The sequence below is a fragment of the Bos taurus genome, chromosome 29, assembly GCF_002263795.3.
Source record: "Bos taurus isolate L1 Dominette 01449 registration number 42190680 breed Hereford chromosome 29, ARS-UCD2.0, whole genome shotgun sequence".
NCBI classification, from domain to species: Eukaryota; Metazoa; Chordata; class Mammalia; order Artiodactyla; family Bovidae; genus Bos; species Bos taurus.
Genome location: NC_037356.1, coordinates 27,781,768 through 27,793,970, shown reverse-complemented (window position 1 = coordinate 27,793,970; position 12,203 = coordinate 27,781,768). Strand labels below are relative to the sequence as shown.

At 41.4% G+C, this 12,203-nt stretch overlaps 1 protein-coding gene across 1 annotated transcript; it reads left to right on the top strand.

Annotated features, from left to right (window-relative positions):
• Window positions 1-3,135: 3,135 nt before the first annotated feature.
• OR8B4 (olfactory receptor family 8 subfamily B member 4) lies at window positions 3,136-4,065 on the top strand. Its single transcript, NM_001390337.1, has one exon. The coding sequence runs from the start codon at window positions 3,136-3,138 to the stop codon at window positions 4,063-4,065; it is 930 nt and encodes a 309-aa protein (NP_001377266.1).
• The last annotated feature ends 8,138 nt before the right edge of the window (window positions 4,066-12,203 follow it).

Here is a 12,203-nt window from a genome sequence, read left to right as displayed (position 1 = left end):
AGCTCAACATTCAGAAAACAAAGATCATGGCACCCGGTCCCATCACTGCATGGGAAATAGTTGGGGAAACAATGGAAACAGTGTCAGACTTTATTTTTTTGGGCTCCAAAATCACTGCAGATGGTGACTGCAGCCATAAAATTAAAAGACGCTTACTCCCTGGAAGGAAAGTTATGACCAACCTAGATAGCATATTCAAAAGCAGAGACATTACTTTGCCAACAAAGGTCTGTCTAGTCAAGGCTATGGTTTTTCCTGTGGTCATGTATGGATGTGAGAGTTGGACTGTGAAGAAGGCTGAGGGCCAAAGAATTGATACTTTTGAACTGTGGTGTTGGAGAAGACTCTTGAGAGTCCCTTGGACTGCAAGGAGATCCAACCAGTCCATTCTGAAGGAGATCAGCCCTGGGATTACTTTGGAGGGAATGATGCTAAAGCTGAAACTCCAGTACTTTGGCCACCTCATGCGAAGAGTTGACTCATTGGAAAAGACTCTGATGCTGGGAGGGATTGGGGGCAGGAGGAGAATGGGGACAACAGAGGATGAGATGGCTTGATGGCATCACTGACTCGATGGACGTGAGTCTGGGTGAACTCTGGGAGTTGGTGATGGACAGGGAGGCCTGGAGTGCTGTGATTCGTGGGGTCGCGAAGAGTCAGACACGACTGAATGACTGAACTGAACTGATGGAAGATCAGTTTTCATGCTTTTGGACTTCATGTGAATCAAATCTTAAAGTATACACTCTTTTGTCTTGGCGTCTTTTGCTCTGTAATAGGTTTGTGACATTTATTTAACTTTCATGAACATTCTTGGCATATTGTTAGGTATACATATACACTTTTTTAAATTTGGTATATATCTAAGTGTATAATTTCTGGGTAAAATATATGTTCAAATTTGTTAAATACTACTCATCAATTTATTGCATCATGTATAGCAATATACAATGTTCTACTATTGTACCAATGATTATAATGTAGAATTCCGCCAATGTTTTATTCCTTGTTCCCAAATAATTCTTCACTCCCTGTTCCTCTTTCACCTATGTTAGGTGGGTAGGTGCAGTGTAAATTTATTTGCTTTAGGTTTTTTGGGCTAGGTATAAATTGGAACTAGCTTGCAGTTAATGCCCTTCCCATATTTAAGCCAAAATCTACTGACAAGAAGGTACTGGTTGGCCAGGAAGAGCAGGTTCAGTGAAAGAGAACTCTTAGGGTAAGAGAGAGCGAAAGACAGAGACTGTCTTAGTCAGAAAGTGGAGAGAAGTCAGTAGGAGACAGCAGGAGCAGGAGGATTTGAATAGTTGCTTATGCTCTTTTTAGTAGGGTGACCATATAATTTGTTACCCAAATCCAGACACTTTTGAGAGTGAGAAGGTTTGCTATTAATAATTATACAGGGATAATGGATGTAAATCAGGAATGTTCCAAGCAATCTAGGATTATTTTAGGCATCCTCAGTGGAAACTTACAAATGCAGTTGCTCACATATCTTTGAAAATTTCTTAGAATATTCATGTAGCAGATGACATGGAGAACAACTTTGCCATCTGAAAGATGACAGAATTAAAACCTTTAGGTACATCTCCTGTTCATACCTTGGCCTGCACACATCCATAGAGTAAGTTTGTGAAGGTGTGTGTGTGTGTATGCGGGTGTGAGCGCATGTGTGAGTGTTTCTTTGCATAAGTGGTACCTTAGTCTCATTTATAGTGAAAGCCAGTCTATAGCGCTTGGTAGAGCTGAGGGTAGGTGGTGTTTGTGACTGCGGTGCTGGTGGAATGTCTCCAGTGTTCTGAGCAGCTCATGGTGCTAGAAACATTTTGTCAGAGGTGCTTTTCATACCACCTACAAGTCTGACCTAACTTTTTTTTGGTCCTATTCTCAAATCTCCCTTTACAAATTTGGAAATAGTGGTTAAAATAAGTATCGGATCATCCTCCCTTAATGTCAAGTGTAAGTGCCAAGATTTAACAAAGGATAGAAAATCTGAGCCCCACCCCCCCACCTCAATTCAGCACTAAACATGAAATCCTCAGAGTTTAGGAGAAGTTTGAGTGAACACCTGAGTCCCAAGATGCTAGGTAAACATCATCATCCAGGTTGTAAACAAAGACAGTCCAATTTCTTCCCTGTAGGGACATAACTCTGAGAAATTACCTAGGGATTGAGACTGTATCTAATCAGATCCCTGAGATCAAGTAGCCCAAAGTTCTCCATGATATACCAGCTGGGGTTCTGGTGAAAATGAGGGTTGCTTTTTTTTTCCTCCTAAAGTTGATATTTACCATCTGGGAAAATCCACCAACAGAAATCTTGGTCTATTCCTAGAGCACCTTGGAGACTGGGGTCTGTAAAAAGCTCTGATTCTCAGCACCTAGGGAATCAGAAGAGTTAAAACATGAAGCTGTCTGCTTTATGCACTAACACCATTTTATCCTTTGAGCTAATGGAAAGAGATTGCTTAATGCCCAGGACTGAAGGGCTGGGAGGAGGAAGGTGAATGTCTGACTCCCATTTTTCCTTATGGCTTTCTTTTAAATTCACAATCAAGGGGTCTGAGAAGTACTGATCCCTTCTTTACTCTTGAAACTGATTCTGGTGTCAAATTCAGTGAAGGGACTAAAAGGAGGAAGGCAGGAGGTGCAGAAAGAGGGGACAACTTTTGGCTTCCTCTCAGGTGGGGACCTCTTATGTGGTTGGGAGGGGGCGGCAGGGTGAAGGGAGACAGTATGGGAGAGGAGAGCCTGTCTCTCAGAGTCTGAGGCACAGTGGGTTCAGGTTGTACTCCTGGCTCTTGCAAGGTCTTTCTGAGAGTCGCTGGGCAGCCAGTTCAGGTGCTCCATCTCCTGATCTCCTGAGTGCAGACAGAATTCTTGCTGCCCATGCTAACAGACTCTAGCCTGGATTCATGATCAGCCCAGGGGAGCTAAGATGTAGTCACAGACACATTGTCAATAGCTTGGCAGGGCCGGGGTGGGGAGAGGGCATATAGATGAGAGAAGAAAGGCAAAAAGGAGGGCATTCATGCACTGGCTTATCTTCTAGACTTTTTTCCATCAGCTATGCTTGTGACTATAATCATTTGAAACATTTTGTCCCTTGTTTCTACAGACAGCTCCCCAGAAGAGAATGGCTCTGGTAAACAGCTCCTCATTGACTGAGTTCATCCTCGTGGGATTATCAGAACGATCAGAGCTTCAGCTCCCCCTCTTCCTCCTGTTTTTAGGGATCTATGTGTCCACGGTGGTGGGCAACTTGGGCTTGATCACCTTAATTGCGATGAATTCTAGCCTTCACACTCCAATGTACTTTTTCCTCTTCAACTTGTCTTTTATAGATTTCTGTTATTCTTGTGTGTTTACCCCCAAAATGCTAATTGATTTCATATCAGAAAATATAATTTCTTATGTGGGATGCATGACACAACTATTTTTCTTCTGTTTCTTTGTCAATTCTGAGTGCTATGTGTTGGTATCGATGGCTTATGATCGCTTTGTGGCTATTTGCCATCCTCTGCTGTACACGGTCACCATGTCCCCTCAGGTCTGTTCACTGATGATGCTTGGTTCGTACATGATAGGGTTTGCTGGGGCCATGGCCCACACCGGAAGCATGCTGAGACTGAGCTTCTGTGATTCCAACATCATCCACCACTATCTGTGTGAAGTCCTCCCCCTCTTGCAGCTCTCCTGCACCAGCACTCACATCAATGAGCTGGTGTTTTTTATTGTTGTTGGAGGGGTCATCACAATATCCAGTATCAGTATCTTCACCTCATATGCTCTGATTCTCTCCAGTATCCTCCGTATTCCTTCCGCTGAGGGCAGGTCCAAAGCCTTCAGCACATGTGGCTCCCATGTAGTTGCTGTGGCTCTGTTCTTTGGGTCGGGGGCATTCACCTATTTAACAACCTCTTTTCCTGGATCAAAGGACCAGGGTAAATTTGCCTCAGTCTTCTATACCAATGTGGTTCCCATGCTTAACCCTTTGATCTACAGTCTGAGGAATAAGGACGTTAAACTTGCTCTGAGAAAAACCCTGAAGACAGTTCTCTTCTGAAATGGTTCTGTTTGCATCAGTCACTTATTGGTAAGCATCATGCTCAAGAATATTGTATCTACATGTGGAGGACTCTTAGTCTTTCTTTTTTAAGTGAGGTCTTCTCTCTACTTAAAAAAATTGCAAATATCTTACTTGTACTCTTTTTGTTTATACCATTTCAACTGGTTCACTGCATGCAAGTTAGCATCTATTAGGTGCCTATTGTTTATTGGACTCTATATTAGGTCCAAGAGATGAGTAAGATGAGACTGTATGCCTTCCATCCTTTTCTTGGTAGGCTAAATGGGTTTGTTCAAGCAACTTTTCTGGCTGGGAGATGGGGAAGGTGGTTGTATAAAAATCCTGGAGAATGAATTTATTTTTCTTCAGTTATGAGAACAGGCTTACCAAAGATGAAAGGTAGCTATAACTTGGGTGATAAGTAAGATAGCCTTCCAACTCCTAGAAAGGTTTGCTTGGCTAGGAGAAATGTAAATCATCTCTTTCATATACATCCACATCCATATAAGAGAAAGCCTCATTTAAGAGCTGTTTATATGGCCTGAAATGCAAGATAAATCAAACCTAAATCTTTCTTTTTAAAGTTTCAAAACTCTTAGGCCATGGATTAGTAACCATGGGGTAGGTGGTTTATAACTGGGCCAAATCCTTGGGCTCTGGGGTCTAAGTCTGAAAGCAAAATAATAAGACAGAAATTCCATGGATTTACAACATGTTGTTAACTGCTAACCTCTACCCTGCCCTGGAGGTACTGTGCATATTATAGACATTTAGGACAATTCTTTTATTCTTTACAGTAGATTTAGATTGTATTGCCTCTGAGACTGTGTGTGTGTGTGTGTGTGTGTGTATGTGTGTTACAGTTAATTACTAGAGAATCAGGAAGAAAGAGGAGTCACATTACATTTTCCACTTGCAGGAAGACTTGAAAGGGACCCCAGTTTTGAGTGCCAAAGAGTGCTCTGTACTACTCTGTTGAAGACTCCCCTATTCTACAATGGATAGCTCAGATTGTGAGGAGTACAACCTCATAAAGTTCCTTGTGTGCTGGAATGAAGCTGAACTTAGGGTCAAACTAACCCATATGGGAGGCTGGAGGACCGAGACTTGTGGCGGGGTCAGAAGAATGGGATCCTCTCTGTGTAGTCTGGAACTTGGGGTGTCCATGAGGAGACTATCTGCAAAGAGCACTTAGTACTTTTGGAAGTGGGGAGCGTCACATAAAGTACTCAGTCTATATATTTTACTTTGCTCATAATTTTCCAACTCATCCATAAAACCGGATAGTTCCACAGTGTATAGCAGCATGAGAAATGAGTAAACAAAGAGAAATAAGACCTTCTTCACATTTACCTCTCTGCTGACATCTGCTCCAGTGGCAGCATCATACTAAGAGGAAAGGTAGTTCAAGTGTTCCAGGTCATGGCCAGAAGCAAGGCTCTGAGATGGAGCCAAGAACAGCAAAGAGAAGCATCTTCAGCATGAAACTAAGGAAGAGATGTGAAATAAAACTTATTTTCTCCATGTCTGGGCACTGTTTAAGGTACTTTACACATATTGTGCACATGGAGATAACCAGATGGTCAATACCAAAATCAGATTGATTATATTCTCTGCAGCCAAAGATGGAGAAGCTACATACAGTCAGCAAGAACAAGACTGGGAGCTGACTGCAGCTCACATCATGAACTCCTTACTGCAATTATCAGACTTAAATTGAAGAAAGTAGGGAAAACCACAAGACTATTTAGGTATGACCTAAATCAAATCCCTTACCATTATACACTGGAAGAGACAAATAGATTCAAGGGATTAGATCTGATAGACAGAGTGCCTGAAGAACTATGGATGGAGGTTTATGACATTGTACAGGAGGCAGTGATCAAGACCATCCCCAAGAAAAGAAATGCAAAAAGGCAAAATGGTTGTTTGAGGAAGCCTTATAAATAGCTGAGAGAAGAAGAGAAGCTAAAGGCAAAGAAGAAAAGGATAGATATACCCATTTGAATGCAGAGTTCCAAAGAATAGCAAGGAGAGATAAGAAAGGCTTCCTCAGCGATCAATGCAAAGAAATAGAGGAAAACAATAGAGTGGGAAAGACTAGAGATCTCTTTAAGAGAATTAGAGATACCAAAGGAACATTTCATGCAAAGATGGACACAACGAAGGACAAAACAGAATGGACCTAACAGAAGCAGAAGATATTAAGAAAAGGTGGCAAGAATACACAGAACTATACAAAAAAGATCTTCATGTCCCAGATAACCACAATGGTGTGATCATTCACCTAGGGCCAGACATCCTGGAATGTGAAGTCAAGTGGGCCTTAGAAAGCATCACTACGAACAAAGCTAGTGGAGGTGATGGAATTCCAGTTGAGCTATTTCAAATCCTAAAAGACGATGCTGTGAAAGTGCTGCACTCAATATGTCAGCAAATTTGGAAAACTCAGCAGTGGCTGCAAGACTAGAAAAGGTCAGTTTTCATTCCAGTTCTAAAGAAAGGAAATGCCAAAGAATGTTCAAACTACCACACAATTGCACTCATCTCACACGCTAGCAAAGTAATGCTCAAAATTTTCCAAGCCAGACTTCAATAGTATGTGAACTGTGAACTTCCAGATGTTCAAGCTAGATTTAGAAAAGGGAGAGGAACAAGAGATCAAATTGCCAACATCTGTTGGATCATCAAAAAAGCAAGAGAGTTCCAGAAAAATATCTACTTCTGCTTTACTGACTATGCCAAAGCTTTTGACTGTGTGGATCACAACAAACTGGAAAATTCCTCAAGAGATGGGCATACCAGACCACCTGACCTGCCTCCTGAGAAATCTGTATGCAGTCAAGAAGCAATAGTTAGAACTGGACATGGAACAACATACTGGTTCCAAATTGGGAAAGGAGTACAACAAGGCTGTATATTGTCATGCTGCTTATTTAAATTCTGTGCAGAGTACATCATGCAAAATGCTGGGTTGGAGGAAGCACAAGCTGGAATCAAGATTGCAGGAAGAAATATCAATAACATCAGATAAGCAGATGACACCACCTTTATGACAGAAAGTGCAGAAGAACTAAAGAGCCTCTTGATGAAAGTGAAAGAGGAGAGTGAAAAAGTTGGCTTAAAATTCAACATTCAGAAAGCTAAGATCATGGCATCCGGTCCCATCACTTCATGGCAAATAGATGGGGAAACAGTGGAAACAGTGTCAGACTTTATTTTTTTGGGCTCCAAAATCACTGCAGATGGTGACTGCAGCCATGAAATTAAAAGACGCTTGCTCCTTGGAAGAAAAGCTATGACAAACCTAGACAGCTTTAAGAAGCAGAGACATTACTTTGCCAACAAAGGTCCATTTAGTCAAAGCTATGGTTTTTCTAGTAGTCATGTATGGATGTGAGAGTTGGACCATAAAGAAAGCTTAGTGCCAAAGAATTGATGCTTTTGAGCAGCGGTGTTGGAGAAGACTCTTGGGAGTCCCCTGGACTGCAAGGAGATCCAACTAGTCTATCCTAAAGGAAATCAGTCTTGAATATTCATTGGAAGGATTGATGCTGAAGCTGAAACTCCAATACTTTGGCCACCTGATGCAAAGAACTGACTTATTTGTAAAGACCCTGGTGCTGGGAAACATTGAAGGCAGGGGGATAAGGAGACAACAGAGGGTGAGATAGTTGGATGGCACCACTGACTCAATGGACATGAGCCTGAGCAAGCTCTGGCAGTTGGCCATGGACAGTTAAGCCTGGTGTGCTGCAGTCCATGGTGTCACAAAAAGTCAGATGTTACTGAGCAACTGAACTGAACTGAACTAGCTGCTCAGTCACGTCCAACTCTTTGAGACCCCATGGACTGTAGCCCACCAGGATCCTGTGTCCATGGGGATTCTCCAGGACAAGATTACTGGAGTGGATTGCCATGCCCTCCTCCAGTGGATCTTCCTAACCCAGGGATTGAACACATGTCTCCTGCATTGCAGGCAGATTCTTTACCATCTGAACCACCAGGAAAGCCCTCACACACATTACTACTGGAGAAACCACAGCTTTGACTATACAGACATTTGTTGGCAAAGTGATGTCTCTTTAATATGCTGTCTAGATTTGTCATAGCTTTCCTCCCAAGGAGAAAAAGTTTTAATTTCATGGCTGCAGTCACCATTTCAGTTATTTTGGAGCCCAAGAAAATAAAGTCTGTCACTGGTTCCAATTTTTCCTCTTCTATTTGCCATGGAGTGATGGGATCAGATGCCAGATCTTAGTTTTTTGAATGCTGAGTTTCAAGTCAGCTTTTTCATTCTCTTCTTTCACCCTTATCAAGAGATTTTTTAGTTCCTGTTTACTTTCTGTCAATAGGATGGTATCATCTGCATATCTGAGATTGTTGATATTTCTCCATGCAATCTTGATTCCAGCTTGAGCTTCATCCAGCCCAGCATTTCACATGATGTACTCTGCATATATGTTAAATAAGCAGGATGACAATGTACAGCCTTGATGTACTCCTTTTCTAATTTTGAGCCAGTTCCATGTTTGGTTCTAACCGTTGCTTCTTGCTCTGCATACAGGTTTCTAAGGAGACAGGTAAGGTGGTCTGGTACTCCCATCTTTTTAAGAATTGTCCATAGTTTGTTGTGATCCACACAGTCAAAGGCTTTAACAGAGTCAATGAAGCAGAAAAAGATGTTTTTCTGCAACTCCTTTCTCTATGACCTAACAAATATTGGCAATTTGATTTCTGCTTCCTCTGCCTTTTCTCAACCCAATTTTTACATCTGAAAGTTCTTGGTTCATGTACTACTCAAGCCTAGCTTGAAGGATTCTGAGCATAACTATGCTGTCATGTGAAATCCGCACAGTTGTAGAGTAGTTTGAACACTCTTTGGTATTGCTATTCTTTGGACTGTGAGGAGATCAAGACAGTCAGCCCTGACAGAAATCAACCCTAAATATTCATTGGAAGGATGATCACTGAAGCTCCAATTCTTTTGCCAACTGATTTGAAGAGCTGACTCACTGGAAAATATCCTGATTCTAGGAGAGATTGAAGGCAAAAGGAGAGGGTTGTGGCAGAGGATAAGATGCTTATATATCATCCCCGAATCAATGGACATGAATTTGAACAAACTGGGAGATAGTGGAGGAAAGAGAAGCCTGGTGCACTTTAGTCCATGGGGTGGTAAAGAGTTGAACACGACTTAGTGATTGAACAACAACGTATATTAACTCACTGAAATTGTGTTAATGCTCAGGACTGACTTTTAGTCAGTCTTCTGGACTTAGCTGAGGACTGTCTACATCTAGGCACGTGGAGACCTGGGGATATATTAGTAAGAGTCAAGAATAAGGAAGGGTAAGAATAAATAAAATTTGATATGCATTAAGGAAAAAAATTACCATTGGTATAAATGAGTGGAAATAAGGAATGTATCAGAACTATAAAGATGTGAGTGGAAAGGGATATTTAGGAGATAAGTTCATTAAAGCCTAAGAACAATTTTCTTTACATGCATCCCATATTTGCACTGAGGTGACTGGAGGTGAAGGTATAAGTACTTAATGAGACACTGGCTTGGATTCCTTTGTCACTGAAGATCTGAAATGACAAAAAACTCAGAGGCACTTTTCCTGGTTTCTGTAACAGCCAGTAGGAGCAATTTTTGCTCCCCCAGAAAAGACAACATTTTATAAATTATGAAGATCTTCACCTCTGTCACAAGCTAAGGATAGGCCATCTTGCATACCCTTTTAGGCTGGTGATGAGGAACTGTTGGTTCTTAAATGGTCAACAAATAGGAACAAGCTTGGGGACTTGCATTTAAGAGTAAGTGAAAAATATGATGTGATGCTCTGATAGGTGTCCTAAACGATGTCCCTCTGCCACAATACCAAAATTCTGTCACCTCATGACATCATGCCAATTTGACTTTCAGCAAGTAAAAGTTTCTCTTTAGGAAACATTATTAAAGTCAGGATTCCTCTGGGTTCACTCTTTGGTCTACTCTTTTGGGTTCTTCCTTGAACATCTCTCCAGCTCCCATGGGTCCAACAATCACATGCTTGATCTTAAATCCATAACGCTGGTTTAAATCTATGTTTATAACCTATAATTAATTGTAGTTGGCAATATAAAAATATTGTCAGATACCAAACAGAATTAGGTAACGATTAGGTAGTGACTCTGCATTCAGATGCTTATATCTTTCCTTTTCTCCTTTGCTTTTTGCTTCTCTTCTTTTCACAGCTATTTGTAAGGCCTCCCCAGACAGCCATTTTGCTTTTTTGCGTTTCTTTTCCATGGGGATGGTCTTGATCCCTGTCTCCTGTACAATGTCATGAACCTCATTCCATAGTTCATCAGGCACTCTATCTATCGGATCTAGGCCCTTAAATCTATTTCTCACTTCCACTGTATAATCATAAGGGATTTGATTTAGGTCATACCTGAATGGTCTAGTGGTTTTCCCTACTTTCTTCAATTTAAGTCTGAATTTGGCAATAAGGAGTTCGTAAGAGCCTGAGCCACAATCAGCTCCTGGTCTTGTTTTTGTTGACTGTATAGAGCTTCTCCATCTTTGGCTGCAAAAAATATAATCAATCTGATTTCGGTGTTGACCGTCTGGTGATGTCCATGTGTAGAGTCTTCTCTTGTGTTGTTGGAAGAGGGTGTTTGTTATGACCAGTGCATTTTATTGACAAAACTCTATTAGTCTTTGCCCTGCTTCATTCAGTATTCCAAGGCCAAATGTTCCTGTTACTCCAGGTGCTTCTTCACTTCCTACTTTCACATTCCAGTCCCCTATAATGAAAAGGACATCTTTTTTGGGTGTTGGTTCTAAAAGGTCTTGTAGGTCTTCATAAAACCATTCAACTTCAGCTCCTTCAGCAGTAGTGGTTGGGGCATAGACTTGGATTACTGTGATATTGAATGGTTTGCCTTGCAAACAAACAGAGATCATTCTGTCGTTTTTGAGATTGCATCCAAGTACTGCATTTCAGACTCTTTTGTTGGCCATGATGGCTACTCCATTTCTTCTGAGGGATTTCTGCCCACAGTAGTAGATATAATGGTCATCTGAGTTAAATTCACCCATTCCAGTCCATTTTAGTTCGCTGATTCCTAGAATGTCGACATTCACTCTTGCCATCTCTTGTTTGACCACTTCCAATTTGCCTTGATTCATGGACCTGACACTCCAGGTTCCTATGCAATATTGCTCTTTACAGCACTGGACCTTGCTTCTATCACCAGTCACATCCACAGATGGGTATTGTTTTTGCTTTGGCTCTGTCCCTTCATTCTTTCTGGAGTTATTTCTCCACTCATCTCCAGTAGCATATTGGGCACCTACTGACCTGGGGAGTTCCTCTTTCAGTATCCTATCATTTTGCCTTTTCATACTGTTCATGAGTTCTCAAGGCAAGAATACTGAAGTGGTTTGCCATTCCCTTCTCCAGTGGACCACATTCTGTCAGATGCAAAAAGCAAATGAGAAAAGGAAAGATATAAGCATCTGAATGCAGAGTTCCAAAGAATAGCAAGAAGAGACAAGAAAGCCTTCCTCAGCGATCAATGCAAAGAAATAGAGGAAAACAACAGAATGGGAAAGACTAGAGATCTCTTCAGGAAAATTAGAGATACCAAGGGAACATTTCATGCAAAGATGGACACAATAAAGGACAGAAATGGTATGGACCTAACAGAAGCAGAAGATATTAAGAAGAGGTGGCAAGAATACACAGAAGAACTGTACAAAAAAGATCTTCACGATCCAGATAATCACGATGGTGTGATCACTGACCTAGAACCAGACATCCTGGAATGTGAAGTCAAGTGGGCCTTAGAAAGTATCACTATGAACAAAGCTAGTGGAGGTGATGGAATTCCAGTTGAGCTATTTCAAATCCTGAAAGATGATGCTGTGAAAGTGCTGCACTCAATATGCCAGCAAATTTGGAGAACTCAGCAGTGGCCACAGGACTGGAAAAGGTCAGTTTTCATTCCAATCCCAAAGAAAGGCAATGCCAAAGAATGCTCAAACTACTGCACAATTGCACTCATCTCACACGCTAGTAAAGTAATGCTCAAAATTCTCCAAGCCAGGCTTCAGTAATATGTGAACCGTGAACTTCCTG

Excerpts from the sequence above, each read along its gene's own strand:
- OR8B4 (NM_001390337.1), top strand. The coding sequence starts at position 3,136 with ATGGCTCTGGTAAACAGCTCCTCATTGACTGAGTTCATCCTCGTGGGA.